Here is a 15,521-nt window from a genome sequence, read left to right as displayed (position 1 = left end):
CAATATCTTTCAATTTGAAGAGAAAAAATATATATTGCTCCAATTTACTCATGGGGTATTTTGCCTCATTAAGAAAATCATTAGAAAAGTAATTTTTGCAAAGAAAATTTTCATTTTACCCTTATTTAATAGATTTTTCAATAACATACAAAATTTTGAAATTCATTAATGTATTTAATGATAATGATATTGATTAAAAAAAGATAAAATAATAATATGTATAAAAAATGTGACTCAGATAAAAAAATATATGTATAATATTTATATTTGGGACGGATGTAGTACTATATATTTTGTGTTGGTCGTCGTACATAAAAAGCAAGTCGAGTCGAAATCTAGCTGGAGCATTAATTAAGAATTTTCATCATCTTATTGCATGTATGTGAGAAACTTAAACCAAAATTTTCTTTTTCTTAAAAAAAAAAAGCCAATCTTAAAGCTTTGTTTACATAGATTTATGAATTTTATAGATTATACAAAAGTATAATTTTATTTAGCTAAAATTAATTTTCATATTTTTTCATATTTTAAGAATATGAGTGATCTCATTGATCCACACACATTTTGGCTCCAACCTTGAATTTGACTGCATGGCTGACCCGTGACAGTCCATTTTCGTGACTATAAAAACGCTGCCTCAGGGTTCTTCTTCTCTCAATTGCTTTCTTCTTTGTAAGAACTCCTCACAGACATGTTATTTTTCGAATACTGCTAATCAATTCAATCAAGAACTTTTCTTTTCTTGATATAGATCTTCACGTTTTTCTCTGATCTGATCATATATGTGTGTTTTTATATAGATTTTTGATATCTGAGTTTTCCATTTCTTGTAAATTAATTAAGTAGCAAAGATCGGCGATGGCGCAACATTCTTGCTGCAATAAACAGATGGTGAAAAGAGGTCTTTGGTCACCTGAAGAAGACGAAAAACTCATCAACTACATCACCACCCATGGCCATGTCTGTTGGCGTTCAGTTCCCGAATTTGCTGGTATTTATATATATACACGCACTGACAAAACACAAATGTGTGTATAATATAATGCGTGATTCGATTTTGCGACTCATTTTCCTCGTGATTAAATGAAGGAAAAACCTTTAAAAACGCTAGATCGTAGGCATCCCTTGATCTAGTGCGTGCGTGCGTGTATATATATATATATATAGATGTAAATATAAATGTTACATCTATTTAATTTCATTAATTTTGGTGAAACAAGGGCTCCAAAGATGTGGTAAGAGTTGCAGATTGAGGTGGATTAATTATCTGAGGCCTGATTTGAAGAGAGGAAGTTTCACTCGCCGTGAAGCAGCTATAGTCATTGAGCTCCACAGAACCCTAGGAAACAGGTTTTGTCATTTAATTTGATCATATAAAATAGGAAAATAATTTATTTAAAAATTTTGTTCAAATTTTTTTGTAGGTGGTCTCAAATAGCGAAGCATCTCCCTGGAAGAACAGATAATGAAGTGAAGAATTTTTGGAATTCAAGCATCAAGAAGAAGTTCATTGCTCAACAGAATCAAACATTCCAAGCTGCAGATATGGTTTCCCCGGCCACATTCTCACCTGTTCTTGAAAATCCTCGTGGCGGCGATTTTTCTGAAAATTTATACTTGATGAATGTGAACATTAATAATCCAAACCCGAATTCAGAAATCGATCCAGTCTGCAACCGATTAATCCCATCTCCACCAATCCTTCAAGGATTTTGTCCAGCTGATGACATGGGATTTGATTCTACCATGAGCTATACTGAGAAACTAGCCCCATTTCCACCAATTCCACCATCTTTTTCGATCCCCGCACCGGTGGATTCAGTCATTTCTCAGCAGCTTTTTTCTTGGCCTATGGCAAGCAACTTCGAAAGTTTCCACCAAAATCACCACCAAGTCCTTAATCAAGATGACACCCTCATGCTAAGTACTTTTGAAAATCCATCCACGGAGCTTCTTGATGGAAACAAGTTCTTCAGCCCTAATGAAAGATTACAAGATTATGTTCAAGACTTACCAATGGCTGATCCCATATTTCCAAACTTCGACGGGACAGAATTTGGGAAACCTTTTTCATCTGCTGTGCAAGAACAAGTTTTTGGACCGGTGTATGAAGGGGTCTACGAATGTGACATGAACGCCGCCCCACTGCGTCATATAGATTACGTTGAACCTCTCATGGGAGCATTCACATCATCCACCCAATCCTCAGCAGTCTCGGACATCGCATCTCTGCCAGCCTTTGATGATCTGCTGCCTCCACTCCCATGCAGCAGCCCTTTTCACGTGAGCCCTAGTGCTACTGCTTTTCTATCAAGCTGGGATGAGATCTCGGGTATTTATGAATAATTTTCTGAAGTAGAATGGCTTGTTTATCAATGGTTACGATCGATACCTGCAAAGAAAACCTAATAATTTTCCAGTTTCAAGAATGTTTGTACATATATATGAGCTAGGGCTATATATATGTTTATTTTGTTGGATTGGATTTTTAGCTATAGATATCATTAATAATTAGAACTATATAGCATAATAAATAACTCTATAGCATCGCGCACGTGTTTTGCACGTGACGTCACGTTTCCTGGTTTGCGCACGTGTTTTGCACGTGACGTTTCCTAGTATGCTCACGTGTGTTGCACGTGAAGTCGCATATACGTGAAGTCACGTTTCCTATAAATGAAAATTAATAAATTCAATGTTGTTATATATTAACATACATAAATTAAAATATGTATGTATTTTGTTCATACATTTTCAATATTAATAAACTAAATAGGATAAGTAAAATTGAACATTTGAAATTATTTTTTTCTATGATCCATGGGATAAGTAATATCCAACGTCTGAAATTATTTGTTTTTGTTCTTGTCTTTTTAGATTTGTAGCATATATAGGTAACTTGTATGCATATTTTTGTCACTAGCTTAATTGTACAATTTTTCTATTTTCTCATTATTAATAAAAGAAATTCTTTTATTTTATTAAAATATCACAAATAATTAAAAATCATTTATAAAAATAGAAAATTATAATAAAAATTTTATTGAAGCAAAATGAATCAAATCCAACTGTACTTGTGGAAATACATGAGATTTTTTTATTTTTTTGGTAATACATTTGTGACTACTTGTTTGTTTTGAATAAACCCCCTTTAATTATTATTGAATGAACTCCATCACTAGGGAAAGTTATAATTCGAATAATATCCAATATTAATTATGAATAAACGTCCCCCTTTAATTATTTAGATTTTGACTTTGTTAAAAATATTACTTTAGTAGTATTATAATTTATTTTAATTTGGTTTTTGTCTAAAAATTATAGATATTATTATATTTGATTGTATGTATCTTGTTTAAATTTTAAATTATAATAAATTTGTTTTTTATTATATTATATTATTATTTATATAATATAACTGTCAAACTAATTGAATTGTTTATATAAAACATCGGATGCGACACTTACTCAAGACTTAAGCAATAAGCTAAAGCATTTTTATATTATTATTAAAAAAAAATATTTTGGTTATTTCGATGCGACATACGAGGTATCTTCTTCGAAAGTATGATTGGCATGTCCCAAACATTAATAAATCCTAAAAATCCAAAATTAAATTCTTTCATGTTCGATATCCAACAAAGATATGGATCGAGTGGGTTTTGTCAGATTCCAGAGGATCGAGACAATAAAATTAAATTTATGTATTTTAATTAGAGAATTTGACATTAAAACTAGGAAATCTAATTAACTTGAGATATTTAAAATAACAAAAAAAATATATGAAATTGTTTTATGGATTAATTTTGTAAGAATTTTCTTCGATCCGACCTTATTTATGAAAAAATTTATTTTTTATTATATAAACCTATAATAACATCTCAAAAGACCTATTTTCGGAATAACTGGAATGATTCAGATACCGATAAATAATAGATAATTAATGCTCAAATTTTAATTTGAAATTAATCCAATATTAATTGAGCTTTTTTTATTTAAGTTCTTCTTTCATTAACTAAATTAAATGTCTAGAAAATAAGTTTTCGATATTAATCATTGGCCTATAAATTATAAGTCAAAAAAGTATAAGCACTGACGGAATCAAGAGTGGTCACGACATATGGAACGGCAGGACATACGTTTGACAAATCCACTGGTCTTTAATAATAGCTAAACTTAACAATCACCATAGGAAGCAAAAAAACTAACATAAAAAATAGTCGTCTGAGCAAGAGAATGAGCTATCATATTCGTATGTCCGCTAACATGTTGAATTTTAAAGGCAAAATCGTCATATAAAAAATGACAACAACGTGAGTTAAAGATTTACACGAGTTGAATCATTGTCCAACATAAACGATATATATAATTTTAATATGTTGCATACTTACCGTGAACACTAAGAAATCACCGTGAGTTTTTACTTATATATTGTATGTGTAATTGTTCCTTGTTCCATTACATCCAATAATTTAGTACTGACACATCATCGATACTCACAAAACCGTGCACGGTAGATGTGCAGCAGGGCCGTGCCTATTAAGAGGCAAATGAGTCAAATGACTCAGGCCCATATCTTTTTAAGGGCCCAAATTTTTTTTAAAAAAATTATTATATATAATACTAGTTATTAGATAGCCCAAAACCAAGTATTTATTATATGGAACTTGCTTAGTCTGTTATCGATTTATTCCCCAATCTTCCCCAATATTCATATGTAGACAAGCCTTTATCGACTCTAGTCATTGCGTCGTCTCTAGGTTTGATTGAAAGACTAGTGAAGAACTGTAAGTCTATTTTCTTGTATTTGCTTTGTTCGGGCTTCTAATTTTTTATTGTAGTTTTTCACTTTCTTCGGGCTTTATATGGTATCTATAATCTACGCTTTTTGACTGAAATTTTGGTAGATGTAATGCTTATCCGGCTTTCAAATCCTCATAGGCTTATAAAATCTTGTTGACTGTTCCGGTCACAGTAGCAAGTGCATAGCGAAGTTTCTCAAAGATAAAGCTCATCAAAACTTTTCTCTGATCAACCATGTCACGAGAAGGATTGAATGTATTTGATATGTTATCTATTGAGAAAGAAATTACTGAATAACTTGATTATACATACTTGATTAGTATTTTTAGCTCTAAAACTGTTAGGCGGGTTGTTTTTTAGTGATCGTTTGGACATGTTTGATATTTTTATTCTTTTAGTTTTTTATATTGTCTTTGACGTATTGATTAAATTTGAAAAATTGCTATGGAACTAAAAAAAATATGAACATACATCATGATTCAGAGGCCTCTTTTCAAAAGTTAGACTCAAACCCAAATATTGTTAGGATCGGCCCTGATGTGCAGCATATCAAAACTTCTACGAAATTAGATTTAATTAGCATATTACGGTATACAAAAAACCACGAACAAAATGCAAAGATTTCAACGATAATAATTTACAGGCTGAAGTCTTAACTCTCATGCTAAAAAAGTCCAGACCTAAATTATTTCTTGTTCGATATCGAAATTGAAAATTGACGGAATCAAGAGTGGTCACGACATATGGAATGGCGGGACAGGATTTTGACAAATTGACTGCTCATTATTAATACTAAAGCTTATTTAACAATCATATATTTAAACTCTCTTTGATTACTACACTTTTCTAATATTATTTTAAGGTAAGTAAATTCACATATATATGTAACACAAAAACTCATGTGAGACGGTCTCAAATCATGAAAAATATTATTTTTTATAGCAAAAGTGTTACTATTCATGATAGTTATGGATTGGATCAACCTGTCTCACGATTATAGACTTATGAGATATATAGATCAGATTTATTATTTATTGTCCATTTAGATAAATAAATTTATCATTTTCTTTAATATTTATTGATTATATCTGATTATTTATAGTGATACCCCAGGGATGAACTCATTAAGATCCAGCCCAAACTCCCGGCTCATCTCTAAGGCCCACAGGTGAATTGCCCATGACAAGCCCAGTTGTAACATCTACTAATTTTAAAAGCGCGGAAGTATTTTTTTTTTTTAAATAAAAGCTCGCATTTTAGAAATAACATTTAAAAATGTCTTAAGTATTTGACAATATAAATAGTGCGTAAACGTAAACGAGTAAAAATTGTGAAAATCATCAGCGTATCAAAACCAGCATATAAAAATGTTCATATCATCTCAAATCTCATAAAAACAAAATGCGGAAAACATATGGTCCTCGGGTCGTATCACCCCACCAGGTCTGTCTACTCAGTGTTCAGCACCTCCAGTCCTCTCAATAACAAGCTCACCTGCATCACACACGCCTAGTGAGTCTAAAGACTCAACACACCTGTACCGTTAATAACAAGTACATATACATAGCACACAGCAGTGAAAAATATCATACTCAACATATCTTTCATGAACTTAAAAGCTTAATGCCAACATACCTTTCATGAACTTTAAAACATGAACATAAACATGTCGTATAAAATCATGTCGTGTCAAATCATGTCATCTCATGTCATCATATACGTATACGTGTCGTGTAAAATCATATCGTCTCAAAGCATGTCATCTCATGTCATCATATACGTATACATTTTCTTTTTATTTGAATTCAGTTCATTAGTTGTGACTTTCGTATCAGCTCTATCAATGGATCCATCTATAAAAACCGTGGTACCCGGCGGCGGGGGACATCAGCGACAGCATTACCTGCCCACTGAGCCCGGGCCTCAGCTCATCATATCTCATGTCAATGGAAATACGATCGTCGGGCTCCCTCTGGGGCCTTCTCCCGTAAACGGGCTCCCTCTGGGGCCTTTTCCCTCACGATATCTCCAATCATATCATCGTATACATATACATCGTCAGTCACAACCAATTCACATCATTCAAAAATATCATCATTTTCATCACTTAATAAAATATGCATACGCGTAACTTTCTTTTAAACCAAGCATGCACCGTATTTATCATAATTGCGTAAAAATCGTAAACATGATGCATGAACATTTAAATGCATGAACATTTAAAATATCATGAATTTGTGCTCAGGGCGCTGCCAGGACAAAAATCTCACCCCGGGTGCAAAATGACCATTTTGCCCCTAGAAACCCGAAAATTATCGTTTCAACTCTGGACCTCTAAAATTGACCCGAAGCTTACCAAACTCCTTAAAATATCCCAAAACATTATTAAAAGCTTCCCTAGATGTAAATTCGAGCCTAAAACAAAATTTAATCGATTCATTTTAAAACTTGGACCGGGGTCCCGGTTTTAATCCGAATCGACTCAAAACACAACCAAATTTTTCCCAACTTTTTAACACATCTTACACACACTATAAAGCTCCTAAAACTTCCACCTCAGCCCCTAAAACTAACGGCTGATGAACCAGCAAGTCGTTGGACTCTAATTCCCCCCAACAAGACACGTACACCATCAATCACCCCTCTAAATATTTGTGATGGCCCTTCTCCACCGAAAACATCCCTCAACCAATCATATCTTGGCAACTCTAGGCTCTTCTGGACTCAAATAACCCATGCTTGAATTTCCATGCACTAACCCCTTCCCTCCCGATAAGAAATAACCGAACCCACTCCTCAAGGAAACCATCGATACGACCCTTTCCTTGCAGCATCCCACAACTAAAATAACACCCAAGCCAACTACTTGATACCACCAGCAGCCCCTTGCACGGTACAGTAAAACGTGAGTGGAAACAAAGAATACATGTATTTGACAAGAACAAACGGAAACCTTCCCTGGTATGGCTGGATCGAGATATACACACGCATATAACACATCACAGTATGTATAAGACGTAAATGATGCAGAAATAAGGGTACGGAGCGTGCCTTGAAGATTGAAAAACAAGAACAATGCAAAGGGAGACCCGGTTGAAGCTTTTCTTTTGCAAAACAAGAGAGAACCGACGCCTTCAATCGTGGAGCTCTGAAACCGAGGGTGGGGAATGATGAATAGGGAGAGAATCTGAATGGAGAGGGACGTGTATTAGCTGTGGGGGGTTACGGGAGGTTAAGGGATTTAATTAGGCTTAATGAGGTTGCAATTAAAAAGGTTAATGGGCTCTAACCTTGATAATTAAAGGTTTAAAATAATATTTAAGTCTAATGAGTTCAAAATTTGGCTCGTTAAATTCAAATACACTCCCGAAAAAAATATTTTGTGTGGAAAAAGTTTTGAAAATATTAGCCGCACCCTTAAAAAGTCCCCCGATTCGCTAGAATTTGCGTACCGGTAAAAATTAAAATCTTGCGAGTAAAAATACCCAATAAAAATCAATTTCTTGAAAAATACCTTTAAAGCATCTTAAATTAATATTTAAAAACAAATCATGTAATTAAAATAATTTTCCTGAAAATTCTCCGGTCTCCGATCCTCGCTCGAGCGCGAAATGAAACTTAAAAATCTTTAATGCATATACCTTTAAAATTTCGTGAAATAAATTCTATCATGCAATAGTAATGCATAAAATGCATAAAAATAATTAAGCACTAATTAATAAAATAAATATGCATTTTATGCTTTAAAAGAATTTAATAAAATACCAAAGAAATTTAATAACTTGCATATAAGTGTTTCACGTGGACTTTCAGATTTTCGGGACGTTACACCAGTATTCTTCTATAAATACCAGGTGTGAGCGTATGATTATGCATTCAATATATTGTTTTCAGCAGCACCTTTAGCTGCTCCCCCATATATCCTCAGTCTCTGACTTGAGCGTCGGAGGGGCTACGCCAGGACACCCTCCTGGCCCCCCTCCTAACGGTCTTATTCGTGATTTCAGGCTCGGGACAATTTTGCAACCTGCGTCTATACTAGTGACACTTGCTGGAATCGGACCCTAAATTTTCCGTGAGTATCATATAGTATAATATTTTATTAATGCCATATTTTTTATTTTTATTTTAATGCCATATATTAATGATTCTACAAATACTCGCTAATTTGAACCAGCTGCCGACAAGCACCTAAGCATCCGGGAACTTTCCTCTGAAATTGCCTTGTATAAACTAATTTTGACTTCCGAGAGTTCAAAATATTTCCTAAAAGATTTGATTCAAGATATTGGGACGACCACGAAACAAAAATGAATGAGAATTACAGAGGATAAAAAAATTGTAAGTTCGCCAAATCTTGTTTAAAACTACATGATGAAACCTTAATCGAGGAAATTCTAACATATAATTGTTTTAATTGATGTATTTGAGATATTCTATACGATGAATTTCAAATTTAACTTGTTTGAATTGACGAAACCGGCAAGAACAAGTTTTGAAATTCTAATAGTAATTGTGATGACTTTCAAATGAAACTGATATTGGGTACATCCAATGTTAAATATCATGTTAATATTATTTGTTATGTAGTACTTTATATGATTTTTTTTTTTTGTTTTTTTAGAGAAGTTATATAGTATTTCATGTTAGTTAAGATGAATTTCAAGTTCACCCAGTAACAGTGTCATTTGAAATTCATTCTACTTTTATAATATTAATGTGTAAATAAGTAATTTATGAATTTAAGATTAGACATATTGTTTCATTCTAAACAATAGAATTATAATTGAAATTTATGAATTTTGAATTCATCTCCTCGAGTACACCCTTAATGTTGCATTTGGTTGATGTATTTCAAATATATTCAAATGTATTTTGGTAATTTTAGAAAAACAGGACTATAAACTTCAAATCCACTCATTCTATGTTAGCAAAAACTTGTGTGAGACGATCTCACGGGTCGTATTTGTGAGACGGATCTCTTATTTGGGTCATTCATGAAAAAGTATTATTTTTTATGCAAAGAGTATTACTTTTTATTATGAATATGGGTAGGGTTGACCCGTCTCACAGATTAGGATCCGTGAGACGGTCTCACATGAGACTCACTCATCTATGTTTATATAAGGTTTCATATTAATTATGATGAATTTTAAGTTCGTCAAATAATGAAGACATTTGAAATCATTTTACTTTGTGTAACTAATATATAAATAAACAAGATGAATTTAAGGTTTCATTTATTGTTTCATTGTTAACGATAAAAATATTATCGAAATCCATGGATATCAAATGTATCCGTCCAAATACAAGATACTTCATATTTCCTCAGTGTCTGCTTCGTCTGTTCTTGGGATAAGAATGTTGCTGTGTGTGTGAGTGAGGAAGCATCGTGGGAACTTCTGGGAAATTAAATCAAGTAAATATATAATTAATTTAGTCTATAAATTGAAGCCAAAACCCTAGCCATCATTTCCGCTACATTTGTACAGAGATTTCATCGGATCATGCTCAGGAACTTTTTGTTTCTAAAACTGTAAGCGATCAAAACCCCCGTTGATCTCCGTCGTCTTTTCCGGCAATAATATGTTTATACTTGGTCGGCCCGGACTAGTCCATGGAAGATTTTGAAAATCTTTCTTCTTCTTTTTTTATTTTCTTCTTCTTCTTCTTCTTCTCGGCCTCGATCGCCTTTACGTCTATACCAAGTTAATTCTTGTCTCCGTGTTGATGATCAGGTTTTTCCGGAGGTTGAAGATCAGTGAAGTGGGGTAAGCTATGGAGGCTCGCCAGGTCCATAAAACGGTGTGTACGCATATTTATTTAACACCATACATTGTTAATTAACAAAGACTCGAAGTCTTCGCATTTATTTAATTACTATGTTTGTACGTGTTGATCTAGATCTATATCTAGGGAAATTTCATATTGATTAATAAATATATCCTCAAACATTAATTGGCTTCTTCCTTATTTCTACTAGTCCAAGGTTAATTAGTTTATGCACGACGTCCTGTAATCGAGTCGACTTCGATCCATCCTATCCTCGGAGAGGATCTATCTTTCATAAGAGTTTTTGTGATTAAAATATACATAGCATAAAAAAAACAAATTTTTAATTTTATTATCATGCGATTATTAATTAAATGTTAAAATTTTATTGCAAGTTATATATAGTTCAGCGGATAGATTCATTGTTTTTTGGAGTTTAGGTTATATGTTCAATTCTTATTGAGGTCATTTTTTTATTCTTTTATTTTAAATTTATTTTTTAATTTATATATCAAAATTGCAGTGTAGTCCCTCATTATTTCGTATAATTATATTTTGATCATCATTTAATATAAATCAAATGAATTATAAAAATATAATACAAGCACGCAACGCATACATCAGTGTACTAGTATATATAAAATGCTGATGTACAACTCAGTTTACCAACCATTCTCATGTTCAAATAATTTTATTATTAATCATTTGGAATATCTTATTTTCATAAACTAATATATATCATTCACTTTGCTCACATAAAATATTAGCCTTGGCCTATTAGAGGGAAAAATCAATGTGATAAAGGCTTTTGTGTTTTGTTTTTGGATGTGAAAATATTATAAATTTATAAATGCTTTTTCTAGATAGTTTCTTATTTTTATTTATGGGTAGGAATATAGATTATACAAATTTAATTTAGGAAACAAACTTTAATTTTTTATTTACAATTTATTGCAAGTACTTCTTGATTAATTATATGTTCTAATACTTAAACTTAATTTCACTTTTTCCCACCCTCCCCCTTAGTTTTACTTCAAAATTTCATAATTTTTCCATCATATTATTACCAATATATGATTTTAATTTCGTTTTTCGTTTGTAACTTTTGGTCCCATTCACTAGGTGGAAGATAAGTTCGGATTGGAAAGGATTGAAACTGGAATCTTAACAGAAACCAAGAGGTGGGAAATTATGTATGGAATGCTGCAAATTTTGGTGAAAATAATGGATTGTTTTATATTTTCTACTTGACAGGATGCTTACAGTTACGGGCTCGAATTCGACCCCGGTGCCGAAAACTATGGAGCTTCGGTTCTCGAAGAAGGTTTCTCAGCCAACCTTGGCATGCCATGAAATCAAAGGAGAAGGCAGCACTTGCATTGAAGTGGTTCTCTATGATAGTTCCACGGGGAAGATCATCGAGGTCGGTCCGGTTGCATTTGCAAATGTTGAACTAGTTGTTCTTGCACAGGGAACTGATGATTGCACAGGAGAAGGATTTAATGAGAAAATTGTACAAGTAGAAGGGAATAAGTTGCCTCTTCTTACAGTAAACCTGTGTAAGCTAGAAGGAGGCGTCGGCGTTTTGGAAGGCGTTAAGTTCAGACATCATGCGACCCAGGTGAAGCCGACGGTGTTCCGGTTGGGGGCGAGAATTGTTGGAACCTTTGCTGGGATCATTGTAAAAGAAGCGAAAACTGAATCTTTCGCTGTGAAATGTTACCGCAGCAAATGTAAGTTTCACCTTTCTGTCACCAACCTTGATCAAAATCCTAGCTGTCAACACCTGTGATACACTTGTCACACATCTTAAAAATGAAAGATTTAAAATGAGTTTATAATGACTTAAAATGGACTTCTATAGCAACTTGAATTAATCATTTTCGTAAAGCGATGACGAATAAGAAGTAGTTGCTATAGGGACCCATTATGCAATCACGCAGGCGCAAGCCCGGCTCGGGGCGTGACAGCACCAGACATGACTGACCTGAAAACTCTGATCAGCTAACTTGTCTATTTTCTCTGAATGATATCTTTAGATTTCGAGAAGAAGGAGGTCCCAACTCTGACGGATAAAATTTCGGTACTGAAAAACATACAACGACGTGGTAAGATAGAGGAGCGTCTGCAAGCCAAAGGAATCGATAACGTAGACAAATTTCTAATCCACCTCCTGATAAATCCTCAAGAACTGAAAAACGTAAAAAAATTTACTCCCCTTTTCTCCGGTTGGTTATTCACCTTAAAGTTGCACACGGATGCATAACTTTCTTGACTTATCTTCAGATTGCTCGTTCGAAGGGAAAGAAGTGGGAGGGCACTATAAATCATGCTCGAAAATGCCACAGCGGCAAGATGTACTGGTACTTCAATTATAAGGAAAACTCCGGCGTGGTTTTCGACATTTTCGGAAAGTTGCAATGGATGTATTCACAGGGAGAGTATGCAGCAACTTCTATGTTATCCCAAGACAAGAAGGCATGCTTCGTATAATCCTCTAAATTTTTTGACAAAAGCCATGGTTCCCTCGATAGAGTTAACCATAATAAATTTTTATGGCAGATTGTTGCGGACAGGTTGATATCATCTGCTTTCGAGCACTGGGAAGATGTCACCTCTTTTGATGATCCGGATTCTCTTCAACAGCACCTCGAGGCTGTAAAAACATATTTCGGTCGCATTCCAGGACAATATCCCGGTATGAATCCCGACACTAGAGCTGCTGAAACGATCCATGAATCCAACAATATCGAAGCTCCAGATCCATTGCTCAATCAAGGAATCCCCGTTTCAGACATGAATTCACTTGCACTTTGTGAGTCGTTCAGTGTACATGACATTGGATTCGTCGACGATTTCCCTTGTCCACCTGATGATCAGCTCTTCAGTGAGATGTTTACCGATTTCGATATTGGATCTGAGGTGCATGGTCCAAGAATAGAAGGAACTGGGAGTGCCATGGCTGAATCCAAGGAAGTGGAAAATGATGTTCTGCGTATGAAAATGAATCTTAATAACCGAAAAAAATAAACCTCTGAAAGCTATTCCAGCCGGAAAGAATCAAAAATATGCTAAATATGTGAATTTTTCATCTGTTCATTCTATAGAATTGTCTGTTTGTATAATATTGTTGTTGAAAAACTTGAGCCAAAGTTCCTTTTTACTCTTGCTAAAGTTGAATTACTTGATGTATGTGGCTTTGTCCTTTGGTCTCTTCTTTGTCCATTTTTATTTCAAGCACCCAAATTGCACTGAAAATGCATTTTTTATTATGTATATATTTGCTTCTTTCCGATTTTAGTCATCTATATAACTTAATTTCAATTTTAGTCTTATATCTTCAGATTTTTTGGCAATTTTAATCGCTTTCATCAAGCTTATACAGTTTTTCCCGTATTTAATTATATTTTCATGATTTCTATATTTTTCTCCATTTACACATTTTTTTAAAAATTTCAAAAAGCTCCTCCGAATATTGTTGTAACATCTGAAAATATTTTTTCAAAAAAAAAAAAAATAATGCTCCTTCGAATTTTATGGCTTGACCATTTCAACACGCTGCAAAGATCTCGTGCTGTAATTAGACCTAATAAACTGATTTTGAATTTAAAATCCAAGACCATTAATAGATAATTCAGTTTATTTATATCATTTAAACTTCTTGTTTTACACCCTTTATTTTATTTTATTTTTTGTAATTAAAAATTAAATATTTTCTGTTATTGTTAAATAATTAGATTTAATTAATTTGAGTAATTGACAAGTCACTCCAAGGATTATGTTTTTGAGTTGTGACTCGGTCTTGATTCCTACAAATAAAAAATCAAAACTAAATATTAGGAAGTAAATTTACACTTGATATTAAAATTGAAGCACATTTTATAATATGTGAAGTTTAAAATATTATTTTGATTTATCAGTTAAATAACCGAAGTTGATTACCATATAACTTCATCATTAATAATTGTCGAAATAATAAGTGACGAAGTTAGTGTCATCTCCTACACTTTTTGTATATAGCACTCGTCTCGTTGGTCAAATTTAAAAGTTATAACATGTCAACGAAGTGAGTGTCATATACATGAAGTGTAGAGGAGATAAAAGCAAATTAATATATACACATACATGCATTACATATCATATCGAAATACAAATTTGCGTAAGTCAATCAATAACATAACTAATATTAAATATAATTAAATAAACATTTCGTTCTGATTTATGTCATCACGCGAAATCTTCACTTCTCAGATTCTCTGCATACCTCGACAGTCAACAACAAAAGTTATGCACGTCTCTCTCTGTATATCTCAACGGTTATGTCATTCTTTCTTATATATTTCACATTTTTTTTAGATTTGATTTCTTGTGTAAAGTCCTACAAAATTAGAAAACAAAATTCATTAAGAAAAAATTCTTTTGAATAATAATAAAATATCCAGAGAACTTATCGTTAACATCAATAATGTTGTCACAATATTATCGAGCAAAAACAAATAATTAAGAAAAATATAATTAGTTTAGAAAGACAAAATTTCACAGTAAACATATCAATATTATCAACAAACAAGTAATTTATTGATCAGTAATATTGTAATGCCCGGAAATTTAATCCTAATAATCTATAATTATTGATATATAATTTGATATGATTATGGAAGGATTAATCGGGACACGAAAATAAGACCACATGTGAAATTCGAGAAAGTTGGGCAGAGAGTGTGGCGCCCGAGCGGTAGAAAATGACCGCCCGAGCGCCAATGTTCAACAAGGAAATGTTCGGGCAGAGGCTGTGGCGCCCGGGCGGTAGATTGTGACCGCCCGAGCGCCAATGTGTAATCCGAAAGGAATCGGACATAGGACGCCACGCTCGAGCAGTAGTTTATTACCGCCCGAGCGCCGACCCAAGTTCAAGAAAAGTAGCCACGTATACGTTGCATGCAATT

General features: G+C 33.3%; 1 protein-coding gene across 1 annotated transcript; it reads left to right on the top strand.

The window, feature by feature from the left end:
• The first annotated feature begins 10,143 nt into the window (after nucleotides 1-10,143).
• LOC140819658 (calmodulin-binding protein 60 D-like) lies at nucleotides 10,144-13,083 on the top strand. Its single transcript, XM_073179834.1, has 6 exons — nucleotides 10,144-10,339; nucleotides 10,542-10,608; nucleotides 11,698-11,756; nucleotides 11,830-12,308; nucleotides 12,615-12,775; nucleotides 12,862-13,083. Exons 2-6 carry the CDS (start codon nucleotides 10,582-10,584, stop codon nucleotides 13,066-13,068), a joined length of 933 nt encoding a protein of 310 aa, XP_073035935.1. The 5' UTR covers nucleotides 10,144-10,339; nucleotides 10,542-10,581; the 3' UTR covers nucleotides 13,069-13,083.
• Nucleotides 13,084-15,521: the final 2,438 nt, after the last annotated feature.

This window comes from Primulina eburnea, chromosome 18 (genome assembly GCF_022965805.1).
Source record: "Primulina eburnea isolate SZY01 chromosome 18, ASM2296580v1, whole genome shotgun sequence".
In the NCBI taxonomy this organism is placed as follows: domain Eukaryota; kingdom Viridiplantae; phylum Streptophyta; class Magnoliopsida; order Lamiales; family Gesneriaceae; genus Primulina; species Primulina eburnea.
The sequence above is the reverse complement of the archived record's forward strand: the minus strand, read 5'-3'. Positions and strand labels throughout refer to the sequence as shown.